The sequence below is a fragment of the Pieris rapae genome, chromosome 1 (genome assembly GCF_905147795.1).
Source record: "Pieris rapae chromosome 1, ilPieRapa1.1, whole genome shotgun sequence".
In the NCBI taxonomy this organism is placed as follows: domain Eukaryota; kingdom Metazoa; phylum Arthropoda; class Insecta; order Lepidoptera; family Pieridae; genus Pieris; species Pieris rapae.
Genome location: NC_059509.1, coordinates 7,578,295 through 7,592,987, shown reverse-complemented (window position 1 = coordinate 7,592,987; position 14,693 = coordinate 7,578,295). Strand labels below are relative to the sequence as shown.

Genomic DNA, 14,693 nt, shown 5'->3' with positions numbered 1-14,693 from the left:
TGTTAATATTAGTTTTAAGATTCGGCTCTGACAAATACAAATAAAAACACTTAAAAGCAGGTCAGTAGGTTTGCATAGGCAGTGCTCCCTTTGGTATGGAGGCTACTCTTTCCATGTGGTTAATCGGACACTTGTTAAGTTAATCACATATTAAAATATGATCTAATTGTCTTGCATATACTACGCGCCGTATTTGTATTAACAAATTCGAAGGCATTTTTAACGGCGCGTTTATAATATAAATACGCGACTATTGCGCCGCGATCAATGCGTTTGTCACTTGGGCGGAGGCAAAGGTTGAAATCATAAATTTTGCTAGCCTACTACGCCCTCTTAATACCTTCATGATTCCTAAAACATTATCTCTCTTATTGTGTAAATTTATTTAATACACATATCAAATACAATAATTTATTATATAAAACTTCCAATATCTCACCGCAGTGTGACTGCTTCTTTTAATAATCTATGAATTTTCCTGCTTTATCATATTTTCATAGTTGCATCATATTTCATAAGATGTGTTTCGATTATTAAATTTATTTTTTTAAACGATAAAATTAAGACTGTTATCTATTATCAATCTAAAATAGTACGACCGCTATATCATACTATTTTCCTTGTTCATCTTGAATGTCAAATGTATAATTTGTTTAAGTTTAAAGTATCTAATGTAATTATTTACCCCTCACGTAGCTGACTAAATGCAGGATAAGATAAAACATTTTTTATGTTTTAATTCTTTATACAAATAGGTACTTCTTGGATGGGTGTTTTCCAAGATAATTTTTAATTTTGTCAGTGTACAAATTAGAAATAAAATATATGTACTTAGCTAATTTTTGATTAGCTTCATATGGAAAAGACAGTGGCCTATTACCTTGAGCATTTGATATTTTAGTACCCATAAGTGACGTAAATATTTTACAGACTAGATGAAATAGGAAAATACTGAAATAGAAATAATTATTAAACCTTACCTAGGTTTTTAGTACATAGCTGATTTGGAATCAACACTAATAATTAATTTAGAAACTATCTAAATAATTTAAAAAAATATTTTATTTGGATAGTTCACCAAAACATATGTTGGAATCATTTTCCTCAAATTTTGCAGGCAAATTTTTATCGCAAACGATATCGTTAGGTGCGAGAAAGCAGGTGGTACAAGTTTGGTTTTTCAACAAGTCTGATAAAAACTACTATTAATTTATTATTTTCATTGCTTAACCATCACAGTAAAAATGTGAACGTTTTATTTTTGTAACACCTTGTTTATATTTGCTTTTAGCTTTTTTAAAGTTTACTTAAATGCGTGAATCACTAAAAGGAATTTATTCTATCAGTTTGTGTAAATTTTAATAGGTACATAAATAAGAATTTTTGTTATCTATCTTTTTATTAGATTGTGTGTAACAAATAACATTCTACACCGTTATAGATATGTAAAGAAAATTAAACGTAAATTGGTGCGAGTTGACACCTACTTATCATATCCCAACGCATAATTTTCCAACATAGCTTTAAAACAAGCATAACCATTGGACCTGTAATTATTCGAAAATATTAAATACATAGCTTTATTTATCAAATACAGTAAGTAATGATTTTTGTTTCATTTCTATTATTTGAGATACCTAACACTTAAAAGACAAATTAAATAGACCGTTCAGCTGATGGAGAGGTACTAACAAATTGGGTAGTTTGACAACTTGACGAAAAAGCGACCTCACCAGTTGTAACCCTTTAAATTAAGATAAAGTAAAAATCTTCCCCATATTTCGGCCTGTTTTGCGGTTGCACAGCACAGTTTGTGCGTCAGCCATGTTTCACGTAGGTACATACAAATCACGAATTATTAATTACTAAGAATTATTTTAGATGTATATTATATATTAATATTATTTACGGATGTAATAACACGAAGTTGTACAGCGTTTTTGTCGAAGAAAAGGGAGGGAGCGATTGAGAAAAATTGAAAGAGAGTGGGAAAGGGAGATCGAGGGAAAATATTCGCTATTTGTTGATGTATTCATTTAATAGTTACAAAACTCAACCATTTTGTTTTTTTTTAATTCAAAAAGCTTATCTTATTAAATATAGAAAAGTGCATTTTTGCTTTAATTTGACAAGACCTTTAAAAGTACTTGTATGTATTTTACTACCACAGAAAACATTTTAGAAATCACGAGGCGAATGAATAAAGTAATTTTCTCGCAGGCGTTTATTTATTGATTTAACTATTGTAGAAAAATTTCGGATTGTAATGGTAAAGATAGATATTGCATGAATTGGCATTGAATGTAACTATTTCTATTATGCTGATTATTAACTTGAATAATGAGAAATATAATTGAAATTGAGAGAACTGTTATTAATTGATTTCGTCTAAAATTTATCAATCTCACATTTGAAGTTGACAGTCAAAACCCGTTGCACTTTTCATATTCTGCGTATACGCAGCGTGTCAAATCGATTACTCATTACATATCATGCAGTTTACCTACTAAGTAGAAACTGTCAAGTCTATTCCGGGTTTCCTTGTCCTAACACCTGCTGTTGGACGATTCAACCAGTGGTAACAATCACGTATCTGCAACTTATTACCTGTTAACACCAGATCTCATACATACGCAGGGTTCATAGGTAAATATTTATGATATTTAATATTATAGGATGCAGTTTTAAATTCAATGTGAATGCAACTGGTTCATACTTAAAATATTATCAATCAATTATTGACTTATCTAGTCGATATATTTATAAAATTTGATCGATAAGATAAGTCTGCTATATAATTCATACTAAGAGCATCTAGCGTACAGTAATTGTACACTACTACTACGTGGTCTAACAGCGGCCCTAGTTCTCATGCTGTAACAACGTGAACATTAATAATAAAGAAGGTAAGATCGTACCTACATTATGTCCTTTAGATAAATAGAACAAGTTACTTACCCAATTATATAACTATTAAATTATTATAATTACAAGAGCATATTTATCGCTGTTAGATTACTATAGGAATTGTATCCTTCTAATAAGTAACTACTGATAAATAACATAACATGCATGTATATAATTTTAAATGATATCTTTGCGATGCCGTTAGAAATGCCGTTACGTTGGGGTATTGTGAGTGCGGGAAAAATCAGCCATGATTTCGTCACCGCTTTCAATTCGTTTCCTGATAGAGGAGATGCTGTAATTGCTGGCGTTGCAGCAAGGGATAAAAACAGAGCTACAGATTTTGCTAAAATTCATGACATTCCTCACGTATTCGACACTTACGAAAAAATGGCAAAGAGTTCTGAAATAGGTAAGATAATAGAATAAGGGTCTGTTTCACAATGTCCGGATATGTTCCAAATAAGTTATTTATTACTTATTGGTAACAAACTAGTGTTTGTTGCGTTTCACGACTGTCAGATAGCGCTATTCATCATGAAAGGCGAAGATTCTTATTCGATACTTTTATCGTTCGAATAATTTATGTGTTGCATAGCTATTTGGTACTTTATCTATACATTGTGAAATAGACCTTAAGTGATTTGATTTATCAAATTGATTAATAGTTGTGTGGATATCAAATTGGGTTATGGATTAGAGTTCAGAGATGTCTAGCGAGAGAACATTGTTTGTGGTCATTAAAATTGCAAAATTACGTATTTTTACTATTTGTTATTTTTTTTAATGACCATTACAAGTGGTAAAAACATCTAAACAAATATTATGGGTTGGTATTATGAATACTGAATAGAGCACCTATGGTTTATGAGCAGCATGTATTTACATAATGTTAAAAATATATTTTTTAGATGTTGCTTATATCGGTGCATTGAATCCTCAACATTACGATCTTGTATGTCTGTTTCTAAATTCTGGAAAACATGTTCTTTGTGAGAAGCCTCTTTGTTTGAACTACAAGCAGACACAAAGTTTAATCAAACTAGCAAGATCGAAGAAACTGTTTTTTATGGAAGCAGTGTGGTCAAGATTTTCGCCGGCGTACATTGCACTCGAAAAGGAAATAAACAACGGAAAGCTAGGGGAAATTAAATACGTTGACGCCACATTTGGAGTTCCTATTGTAAACCACGATAGAGTAAGGTAATATATTGGGCTTCGATAATATATTTTTAAATTGATTCATAAGTACTTACATAATAAACATTTCAGTAAAAAGGAATTGGGAGGAAGTGCTCTTCTTGATATAGGAGTTTACACTATACAATTTGCTCAATACATTTTTAAAGATGACCCTATCAAAGTAACAGCGTGCGGGGAATTAAATGAAGAAGGTGTGGATGAAGTGTCCACTATCGTTCTAGAATACCCTGGACGCCGCCGAGCGGTTCTAAATATTAATGCAACACTACGACTTTTGAACAATGCAAACGTTTATGGGACTCTTGGAAGAGCAACTGTGAGTAAATGTCAAAATTGCTCATCGGTCAGTTTAACGAAACGTTTTTTAAAGGTACTTACTAAATTTAAATTTTTAGCTGGAGGATCCATTCCATTTTCCAACTAAACTAAGACATGGAGACGGAAAGGTGGACGATTTTCCCTTACACGCACCAAAACATGAGCTTTACTTTGAAAATAGTACCGGTTTGGTCTACGAAGCTCTTGAAGTCGAAAAATGTATCAGAGAGGGTAAATTATCTTTGAAAATATATACATATATCATTCTGTTTTTGCTATCCACTTTAATAATGTTAAAAAGCAAGAATTATTTATATCGTAAAATAAACAGATATTTTGGTTTTAAAGGTTTGCTGGAATCTCCAAGAATGACGCACAGGATGAGTCTGACTCTAGCCAACATAGAAGATGAAGTAAGAAAACAACTTGGAGTCCACTTTGATGCCGACGATAAAGATAACCCTTAAATTAAACTACAATAATAATTGGGTCAGCCTTTTGCTGAATTAAGGGACTTTTAAGGAATTTAATGTAAAAAATATATTAATTATATGGTTAGTAATACTTTGTGTTTGAATCCATTCTATAAATACCAAATGAATTCTAGTAACATTTGTATAGAATCAATACTAATAGGCTGGCCACTGGTAGTTTTTATTTTTAATAGTTTATGGTAAGCAAAGAACTACTATGGATCCAAATGCCATTTATTTTTGACACCAAGTCACAAAATTATTCAGAATTAAATGTTGACAACAACTCTTCTAAATTCAGGTGGATGTTAAAGAAATTGCAAATAAGTATGACCTCATTATTTGAAATCAATATTTATTATAAATGTCAAAATAATGTAGAGATATTATTGACTAAGAATATTTACTCTTTTAGATCATAAAAATATGTAATAAATGTAATATGTTATAATGTTTTTATTAAGACGGATCCAATTGCAACAAAAGATTCATAGAAAAATAGTTAATACCACTCACGCGACTAATCCGTAGAAATAAAACATTTTTTCATAGAATTCCTTACATAAATGACTATTTATGTAAGACTGACTAGTCAGCTAAATCAAATTGACCAAAGTACCGAGAAACTAAACAAATAAAAACATTAAAGGGAGTAACCAGTTCCTTTGAATTTTCTTCTTCTGGATTAATATGTGACCTGAAAATACAAGTATATTAACTTTCTATTATACAGTTATGAATGGCTCTTATAAAAACAACCGCCCTTAACGCACAAGAAGCTCACGCACAAAGTTCTGTCACTGGCACATTATTTTTAAATTACGAACATGATTTTATAAAAAAATATTGTATTCTATTTTTGAATGTTTGCCTATTGTTTTAAAACAAAAAACAATCACTTTCCGTAATTTTTCACGATGGATATTGAAAGAAAACCGAAAAGAAACCGCCGTGTACCATTTTCAAGTTGCTCAAAAATTTGAATATAACGCTTAGGTATGTGTACCGGAAGTCTCCAGTGTTGAGGACAAGAACAAAAGACCAGTGATAAACCTCATAAAAATTTGGAGTCTGAGGTCACCTTTAAAAAAAGCAGTCACTGAAATCGACATGAATATGGTGCGTGTTGCGATAGACGACTGGCCGCGGCGCTTAAAGGCCTGTATTAAAAATAAGGAAGGTCCTTTCAAATAATTTTATGCTATTTCTATTCCTTGATTAATGTACTATAAATTGATCGCTCGCTGCTAAAAACTGATCAGTACTTTTGCTTTCATCGATATTTCCATTTATGACAGAACTTTGCACCAACTATGTATATGATAACAATGGTTATTTACAATATAGAGATAGCCTCTTAAACATATTTTTAACTTGTGACATGCATACCTGACTTCAGCACATCTTCTTGCTAAGTTTCTTAATATACTAACTGTATTTGGTAATAAAGGTTGTCTTGTACAAGCTAATATAGCATAGATCCATTGACCTAGAAAATAATATAATATTCATATAAAATGCAAGAAGTTGTATGTACATAATGGTGGTCATATAATTAGAAACACTACCAATTGACGGCCCTTGACATTATGTAAGATACTTCACCACAATCATTTATGTTTTAAGTTAAACAATAAATAGGACAACAATACTTAAGAAAACACTGAGGATCAAGAACAAGGAGATGAAGATGAGATGCATGAGCCGCCTGAGCCTCCACAGAAAATTAAAGCTGCTAAATTATTTGAAAAATACTTGTTTTATCAACAATATGCCTCAATAATGCAAGATATTAATAAATAAGTAAAACTTACAACAAAATTACTGGTGCAGTAAAAGACATCAGACAAAATTAATAAGATTATTATCTTCTGCTTTATGTACATTACTACTAACACTAGTCTGAAATAAACTTTTTCTTTTTATAATACACACAGTATTATAAAAAGAAAAAGTTTATTTAATATATTTTTTTAATATTCTTATCACCATTTAACAACTTTCTAATTTTTCAAGTCCTTTCAGGGTATATATAGATTTACACTGTATATGTACATGTAATTTTATATTAAATATAAATTCAAAGTTTACCTGTGTTATATGGAATAGTGCTTCCAGGTTTAATATCATTCAAAGACTCAATCAAATATTCCAAGCCTATATCTAATATTTTGTAATTCATACCTAAAATACATGACAAGGTAGGCTCATGAGTTTCAAAAAAATTGGTCCATACTTCATCAACAGGATTTACTTTTAATTTCCTTATTTTAGGCCAGTGAGACCTTTTATCAAGTAACCGTGAAATATACAATCTGATATCAGAAAAATCAGCAACTTGTATGTTTTGCCATTCAATTGTTGGCTTTAGGCGTTCAGGTGCTTTTGGATGAGGAATCTGTTAAAATATAAATTAAATAAATTAATGAAACAAATATTATAATCATCATAATCAAAATGCATTATTAGTACCTCTTTTACAAATTCAGATTGATTCTGAGCAAACTTTGAACAGTCTATTTTACATTTGGTCACCATTTGACAGTTACGTCGTTCGTTTATAACTGCTAATAAATATTCCTCGCCGGTACTTGGAACGTCTTTCAACTTTACATCATTAGAAATCTGGAAGCATGGAAATAACAAGTTGTCTTTTTCTAATGCTTCATTACTCTTGACGTCAATTGCACACTTTTCATTCATAATTGGGAGAAATAAAATGAATTTAAAAATTCTTAAACTTGGTAGATGTTGATAAGTCTTCAGTGGAGAGCAGCGCTTAGAAATCAGAAATGGTTTATTCACATGTCTTCAATAAATAATATAATTATAAACAACAAGTTATTTTATAAATTATTATATAGTAAATTTATCACTATTCAAAGAGTATAATCATAATAAAAAAAGTTCAAACTTCAATCTTCTAAAGGTAGAATAGAATAGTGCACTGTGCAAGCAGACAACACCACAGACTAAGAAGATCATACTATAGATTATATGGTATATAGCTTTTTGTTGTGTTTTTAATATATAATTGACTTTACTTCACATTTCATAATTCTTGTCACAATTCTTAAAGCTTTTGACTGAATGACATCAAGTTTTTGACTTCCCAAGATACTTCCACCGTCTAATAATAATGTGCCTTAATCTAGAACAGATCTTACAAGAGCATTTTACACAAGTTTTATAGAAAACGGATTAGCAGGATGCTACACCTGAGAGGAATTTCATAATATTAAGCACATATCATATCAACAGCGCAAATGTTTAATTAAAATGTCAAAATAAATGAATATTCATAATATTTAAACTTGTGGTTTGCTTATACTACTTTATCCATAGAGTATTTAAGTGGCATAGCTAAAAAAAGTTTTATGTTTACTATGTACATTTCACACATATCTGTGATCTGTATACAAAAAGATGGTTGATTTTATTTGTAGGTATTGAGATTGCTAACTGTTTAACATTACCTGATTTATTGTTGCTGCTTAACATTTTTACTCAATTTACCTTCACATTTCTTATAATTATTTAAAGTCTAAACACGCAAAAACCATAATAGCAAATCTTACATTAAGCCCTAATAATTTGTGCTCCTAACTGTAATTATTATTGGATGTTTAATTTTTTTACTATGTACGATAAGTTTATCGAAATAGTTATTTCAATTCAATTATTCTATATAAATAAGTAACATATTTACTGATTCAAAGTTATGTCGTCATCAAGCAATTTATCACGATCATCCTATTCACCATCAGACCCAGAAACACCTCAAGTAAGTAGACGCTGAAACTTAATTCTAAATAGGTAGGTAGATTTTATGGTCTTTTATGTTACTCTGCAATAAAAGTAATAAAGCAGATTATAAAAATTTGAAATAACAACTTAATTTATAATTTTATATATCTTTCAGAATAATAGAAACTTTGACCAGTCTTTAAGTCCTGAAAGTCATTCTGATAGTTATGAAGAATCTATAATAAACGCTCAAAATGAAATGCATCAAAAACGTATACAAGCTTTGCGAAAAGAGTTGGATTATTTAAAAGCTACAGAATGGAAGTTTGAGTCTGACAAGGGTATATCGCAATAATCAATCGCCAAATTTATTATTTTGTTCTTAAGTATAAATAACAAATAAGATGTGGTCATACATAACATCAGTGTTCAATTATTTTTTTAAAATACAAGAAGATGAAGGCAGGGAAAAAATATTAATAGAAGAGTTAATTGATTTAAAACTTGAATTGGAAAGAGAAGAATTTCATAATCAAAATATAGAAAATAAAGTTCAAGAGTTTCCCCAGCAATCAGAATGTTTTCAAAGAACAGGTAAGAAACTGACTTTAGTTTTACTTTTTGCATACAGCCTATTTAATACTTATATGCTAGTTCCTTTTTGGAGAAATGTGAGTAATAGGTATGGTAAATAAAGCATACAATGTACTAAATAAATTACTTGATTAGTAAAACAGCCGTTTAGTTTTTTGTAAATTCTTATAGATTTTTATTTTTATAATTTTTAATTTCACCATTTTCCAGAAATGTCCTTACTTTCTTTACTTTCCAGGTTTTGTTACTCATTGTGGTGACAGCTATATTCTAATTGATGGTTCAATTTATTTTGATACATCAGCATGCAGCTTCAATTTAAATGTTAATGATAAAATTTTATATCTTGGGTATTACAACTCAAATGAAAAATTAGTTATTGTAAGAATCTTGAAAAACGAAGGCATTGGCTGGGAAAATGAAGATGACTCAGAGGAACAAAGATTTGATGTGATAAATCACATTATAGTTGGCATAGTTGATTGCAGAAAAGATCGTTATGTTTATATCCAAGGAGGTGACTTGAAATTCAATCTTGATGATGTCCAAGGAAGTTTTATACCTATTGCAGGTGATTGGCTTGAAATGCAGTGTTCAATTCAAAAAAATGATGAAAAGTTAACAGACATTAATATGACACAGGTAAGAGTGTTATTCTATTATATTAAGATGTGATAAAATTTAAGACTATTGTTAGTCTTTCATAGATAATTATTATTTCAGGTTTTACAAGTTACACACTTCCGTCCACTGCGGACAAAAATTAAGTCGGGCACAGTAACAGAATGGTCTGGAAAAGTTGGCATTATTGACAGTCAGATTTTCTTCAATAGCAGCACCTTTATGGAAACTGTTATTCCACAAGTGGGAGCTAAAGTAAGTTCTCCATAGGTTACCAGTTACATCAATATAACAACAGTAAGTAATTGCAAATAATATGGTGTGAAATTTGAAGCAAGCGGTTGATGATGTATTAAATTTTTAATGCAAGGGAGTTCAAAACCAAACATTAAAAATAATTGTAATTTTATAAAACATAACAAGGTTTATGCAGTGTGGGAACTGTAATTGCAGTCAATTATGCTTATCACTATAGACAAATGAGTTACTTGTGTATCTCAGTATCTCTATAAATATATTAAAATGTGTTTCATATCCAATCTATCCTAATTATACTTATAGCTTGAATTAGCTATGGTATATTTTTTATTGTTATTCCTTATGACTGTTTTATATTTGTATTAAAAACTTGGCGATTGAAAAGAGTGGCGGAAAGTTTCTTGCCAGTTCCTTATTCTTGCCTGTTCTTACCTGCTCTACGCCCTTGACTTGCGAACTGGTTGTAAATGTAAATTTACGATTAATTTAATTTGTTTTTCTGGACGTTCATAAGTGTACAAGTTTACCTATATGAATAAAGATATTTTGATTTGATTTGATTTGATCATGTGACAAAATAGTAATATGCATCATCATAAAAATATTTTTAAAGGTTAAGTGATACTGCTGGCCATTTATAGTCACAGTGCTGCAAGTATGTTGTCGGCCTTTTAAACCAAATGCGGCATATTAAATGTAATGAATCAATTTCATAATCTTGTTTACAGGTAATGGTTGAGGCGATAGAAAGCAGTCAAGATAATTATTCCTGGAGAGCAATAAAAATAATGCTAATTGAGAAAAGGATTACTGTTGCTAATGAGTTGCCTGAAGTAAATATTGATGAACAAAAAAGTCTTGAACTTGAAAAATCTAAAAATATAAGCGTCACATATCCTCTGAAATTTCCTTGTATTAACATTTCAAGTACAGATTCTCTTGATTTTACCATAACAAATAAAAGTGATAAAGTATACACATTTAATAAATGGATAATGCTTAGTAGGAAGAGAGATTCACAAATCTTACTAAAACCCTTCATTACTCAACCACAGCAGTTACTGCCAGGAGAAAGTATGAACTTTACTGTCATTTGTCAACCAAAATTTCTTGGCAGCACAAAAGAATGTTTGGTGATACAGTTTAAAGGGTTTCAGTTTAAAAGATACATTGATATCAGTGTTATTGACAATTTTGCAAATTTAAATGGAAATTCAGATAAAAGGCAAAGAATTGTATCTTCTCAAATGATTGACAAAATGAAAAGAATTCAAGAAGATACTGACGGCTTTATTCCAGGAGTTAAAACTCATAGGAATCCACACTTTACAGCCAGTAAACTTGGCTCATATCCTATTCCAGACAAGATTTGGCAAGTAGTCTTAGGTGATTCTGAAGAAATAGTGAACACTCATGATTTTTATCAAACCTTAAATAGAATACAGGCACAGTTTCCATGTCTAATTCAGGATCTGACACTACAAAATTATTGTGATCGGTGGCACACCTTATTGTTTATGGAAGAAATTCAGAACAATATAAATTTCAGAGTATATGATACACCAAAAGCTTTCTTAATTAGGCAGCAAGATTATCTTGGACTCGAAATAAGTGGTCTGTGTGAGAAAAGACCGTCGTTACTTGTCGGCGATAGAGTCATAGTTAAAGACATATGGACTCCTAAAAACAAAAATTATGAAGGCTTCATACACATGATTAAGGGTGATTTAGTTTTATTAAAGTTTGACTCAAGATTTCATGAGTTGTATGATGGGGGCGATGTTTCTGTGCAATTTCATCTAAGTAGAACAACTTACAGACGAGGTCATCATGCAATAAATAATGTATTAAATAGTCTAGGGCCTGATATTCTCTTTCCTTCAAAATTGAAATTGAAGCCATATCAAGTGCCAAAGGATCAATTGGAAAATATAAATTGGTATAATAACAAACTGAATAATGGACAGAAAAGGGCTGTCATGAATATTCTTAAAGGTGAAAGTCGTCCTTTGCCATATGTAATTTTCGGCCCTCCTGGTACTGGAAAAACAATCACTGTGATAGAGACAATTTTACAAATTTTAAAAAACATTCCACATAGTAGGATTCTTGTTGCAACTCCATCTAATAGCGCTTCAAACCTAATAACAGAGAGGCTCATACAATATAGAAATGATTTCTCAGGTTCCATTGTTAGGCTCATAGCCCATTATTTAGTTGACTCTCAAAACCTCTCTGATGTGATTAAACCATATTGTGCTACTATCGATATAGCTAGAGAAGGGACTTCAAATTCTAAACATTATGTAAAAGATAACATAAATTTGAACTGCCAAAAGTCGTATGTAGGAAGACATAGAGTTATCATTTCTACCTGCAACTCTATTGGTAGTTTTTTTTATATGAATTTTCCGAAAGGCCATTTCACACATATTATTGTTGATGAGGCTGGTCAAGCCAATGAGCCTGAATTAATGATACCATTAAGCATGACTGACAAGAATAGTGGACAAATAATATTAGCTGGAGACCCGATGCAGTTGGGACCAGTTATATTATCGAAAATCTGTGTTGAATTTGGAATGGATCATTCCTATTTATGTAGAATCCTACAATGCTATCCATATCAAAAAGACTATAATTCTTATCAAGACGGATTTGACGACCGGGTCGTCACGAAATTGAATGACAACTACAGATCATTAGAAGAAGTATTATTACTTCCCAGTAAAATGTTTTATGATAGCACTCTTGTACCTAAGTTTGATAAGAATATATCCTGGATACCAAAAATAGTCAATGCTACCTGTGACGTTTTTAGTATCACTGAAAATAAAAGTGGTGGGATATACGTGTATGGTATACAAGGTCAAAATACACGAGCTGAGGAAAGTCCTTCATGGTATAATCCCCAAGAAGCGTCTATGGTGGCCCTTACCACTTGTAAACTATATAAAAACAAAGTTACTCCAGAAGAAATTGGTATAATAACACCGTATATTGCGCAAGTAAGATAACCTACTTTCATTTATTGCCAGTCTTCACACTCACACGCTGTATATAACCAATATATTAATAAGAATCGTGAGGGAGTTAAACGAAAATTGTTCCCAGAAATAGTAGAAATACTAAAATCTAGATATGTTTATGACTTGAAAATCTTAATATTCATAAGTTAGCGATGTTAACCGTATTCTCTGAAACTTCAAATTATGTCTTTTCAAAACTTCTTAACAGCTTAATAGTGCTATAGATTAACGATTAATAAAAAGTCGTCGAGGAAACTAAACTGATGCTTCTACGCCAATTTATGTCCAGTCATTATAGACATTCGAAATCGAAAATTTAATTATAAATCCAAAACTTCGGTCAAATGAATGGTACATTGGGACGACAATAAATCTCATTTTTAAAACCTTGTCCGCAGTCCGGAACATTGTTAAAATTGTAATTAAATTAATTTCTGCTGTATGGTCGTGAAAAAAATTCCAAAAGTTTCCGATATAATATTTCAAATCACGTGTCAAATTTGCAACCAATTTAAGTGTACGGAACATTTTTTGATAATAAAAATTAATGTTTTTCTTTATTAAACTGAAGGAAAATGTTCCAAAATTTCTGCAAATTTGACACATAAATCGGATAATATACCGAACGATTGTATAAATTTGCAACCTTTTACATTGACCGGAACATGTTTATTTATAATTCGTGGTCATTTTTTCGAGTAAGGTGGTCTCGGAATAATTACAAAAGTTTTGAAACTTGGTTGCAAACTTCGAAAACATCTATTCTGATGCATTTACAAATTTGCAACCTCGTACGCGATCCGGAACTTTGAAATTTTCTTGAAGGTGAAAAAATAAAAAAACTACATTTTTGCAAATTGCATAAACACAAATACTTTGCTATAGACATCCAAATGATGTGTGTTTAACTATATTATGCCTTTGATTTCAGATTAAATATCTACGTCTTATATTTAATGCAATGGGACTACCACAACCAAAAATTGGCACTGTTGAAGAATTCCAAGGTCAGGAAAGACCAATAATCTTGATTACTACTGTGAGATCTACCGAATCTTTAATTCAACAGGATATCAAATATACATTGGGATTTGTAAATAGCCCAAAAAGATTAAATGTAGCAATAACAAGGGCTCAAATATCAATGATTTTATTTTGTAATCCACATTTACTTAGCACAGATTCGTTATGGAATGAAGTCATAATGAATGCAGTAAATAATAACAGATATATGGGATGTTACTTTCCCATTGAAGAAAAAGAACGAAAAAAGTAAATTTGTTTTAAGTGTTTTCTGGTTTCTTCTAAGAAATATATTATAATGAGTAAAAGATGTTGTAGTCAATTCTTAATGAACCTTTAAAAAATTGTTATTATTTAAGGATTACGATTATACAGAAAAATCCATGTATACGAATTGGTATGGCATTTCCATACATATACGATTACTTAGGTAAGTAATCGAATCTTAAAACGTCTTCGTGCTCAACGGAAGCGTTAGCGGTTTATACAATACAAACAGCTACTAATAACATTAAATTTT

At 30.7% G+C, this 14,693-nt stretch overlaps 3 protein-coding genes across 5 annotated transcripts; 2 read left to right on the top strand and 1 right to left on the bottom strand.

Annotated features, from left to right (window-relative positions):
• Positions 1-2,517: 2,517 nt before the first annotated feature.
• Positions 2,518-4,992, top strand: LOC111003825 (trans-1,2-dihydrobenzene-1,2-diol dehydrogenase). 2 transcript variants are annotated; one of them, XM_045634827.1, is made up of 6 exons: positions 2,518-2,646; positions 3,113-3,319; positions 3,819-4,110; positions 4,180-4,426; positions 4,506-4,659; positions 4,777-4,992. In XM_045634827.1, the coding sequence occupies exons 2-6, from the start codon at positions 3,115-3,117 to the stop codon at positions 4,893-4,895; spliced, it is 1,017 nt and encodes a 338-aa protein (XP_045490783.1). In that variant the 5' UTR covers positions 2,518-2,646; positions 3,113-3,114; the 3' UTR covers positions 4,896-4,992. The 2 variants fall into 2 exon arrangements, with proteins under 2 accessions (XP_045490783.1, XP_045490782.1); XM_045634826.1 differs by lacking the exon at positions 2,518-2,646 and adding an exon at positions 2,758-2,906.
• Positions 4,993-5,242: 250 nt separating this feature from the next.
• On the bottom strand, positions 5,243-7,800 carry LOC111003826 (gem-associated protein 2). Of its 2 annotated transcripts, none has more exons than XM_022274543.2 (4): positions 7,374-7,800; positions 7,086-7,299; positions 6,291-6,390; positions 5,243-5,598 (listed from the first exon to the last, which is right to left on the bottom strand). In XM_022274543.2, the coding sequence occupies exons 1-4, from the start codon at positions 7,602-7,604 to the stop codon at positions 5,490-5,492; spliced, it is 654 nt and encodes a 217-aa protein (XP_022130235.2). In that variant the 5' UTR covers positions 7,605-7,800; the 3' UTR covers positions 5,243-5,489. The 2 variants fall into 2 exon arrangements, with proteins under 2 accessions (XP_022130235.2, XP_022130234.2); XM_022274542.2 differs by having other exon boundaries at positions 6,993-7,299; positions 7,374-7,797.
• A 1,115-nt stretch (positions 7,801-8,915) lies between these two features.
• On the top strand, positions 8,916-14,432 carry LOC111003824 (probable RNA helicase armi). The gene is made up of 5 exons (XM_022274540.2): positions 8,916-9,242; positions 9,481-9,884; positions 9,966-10,118; positions 10,850-13,129; positions 14,082-14,432. Exons 1-5 carry the CDS (start codon positions 9,053-9,055, stop codon positions 14,424-14,426), a joined length of 3,372 nt encoding a protein of 1,123 aa, XP_022130232.2. The 5' UTR covers positions 8,916-9,052; the 3' UTR covers positions 14,427-14,432.
• Positions 14,433-14,693: the final 261 nt, after the last annotated feature.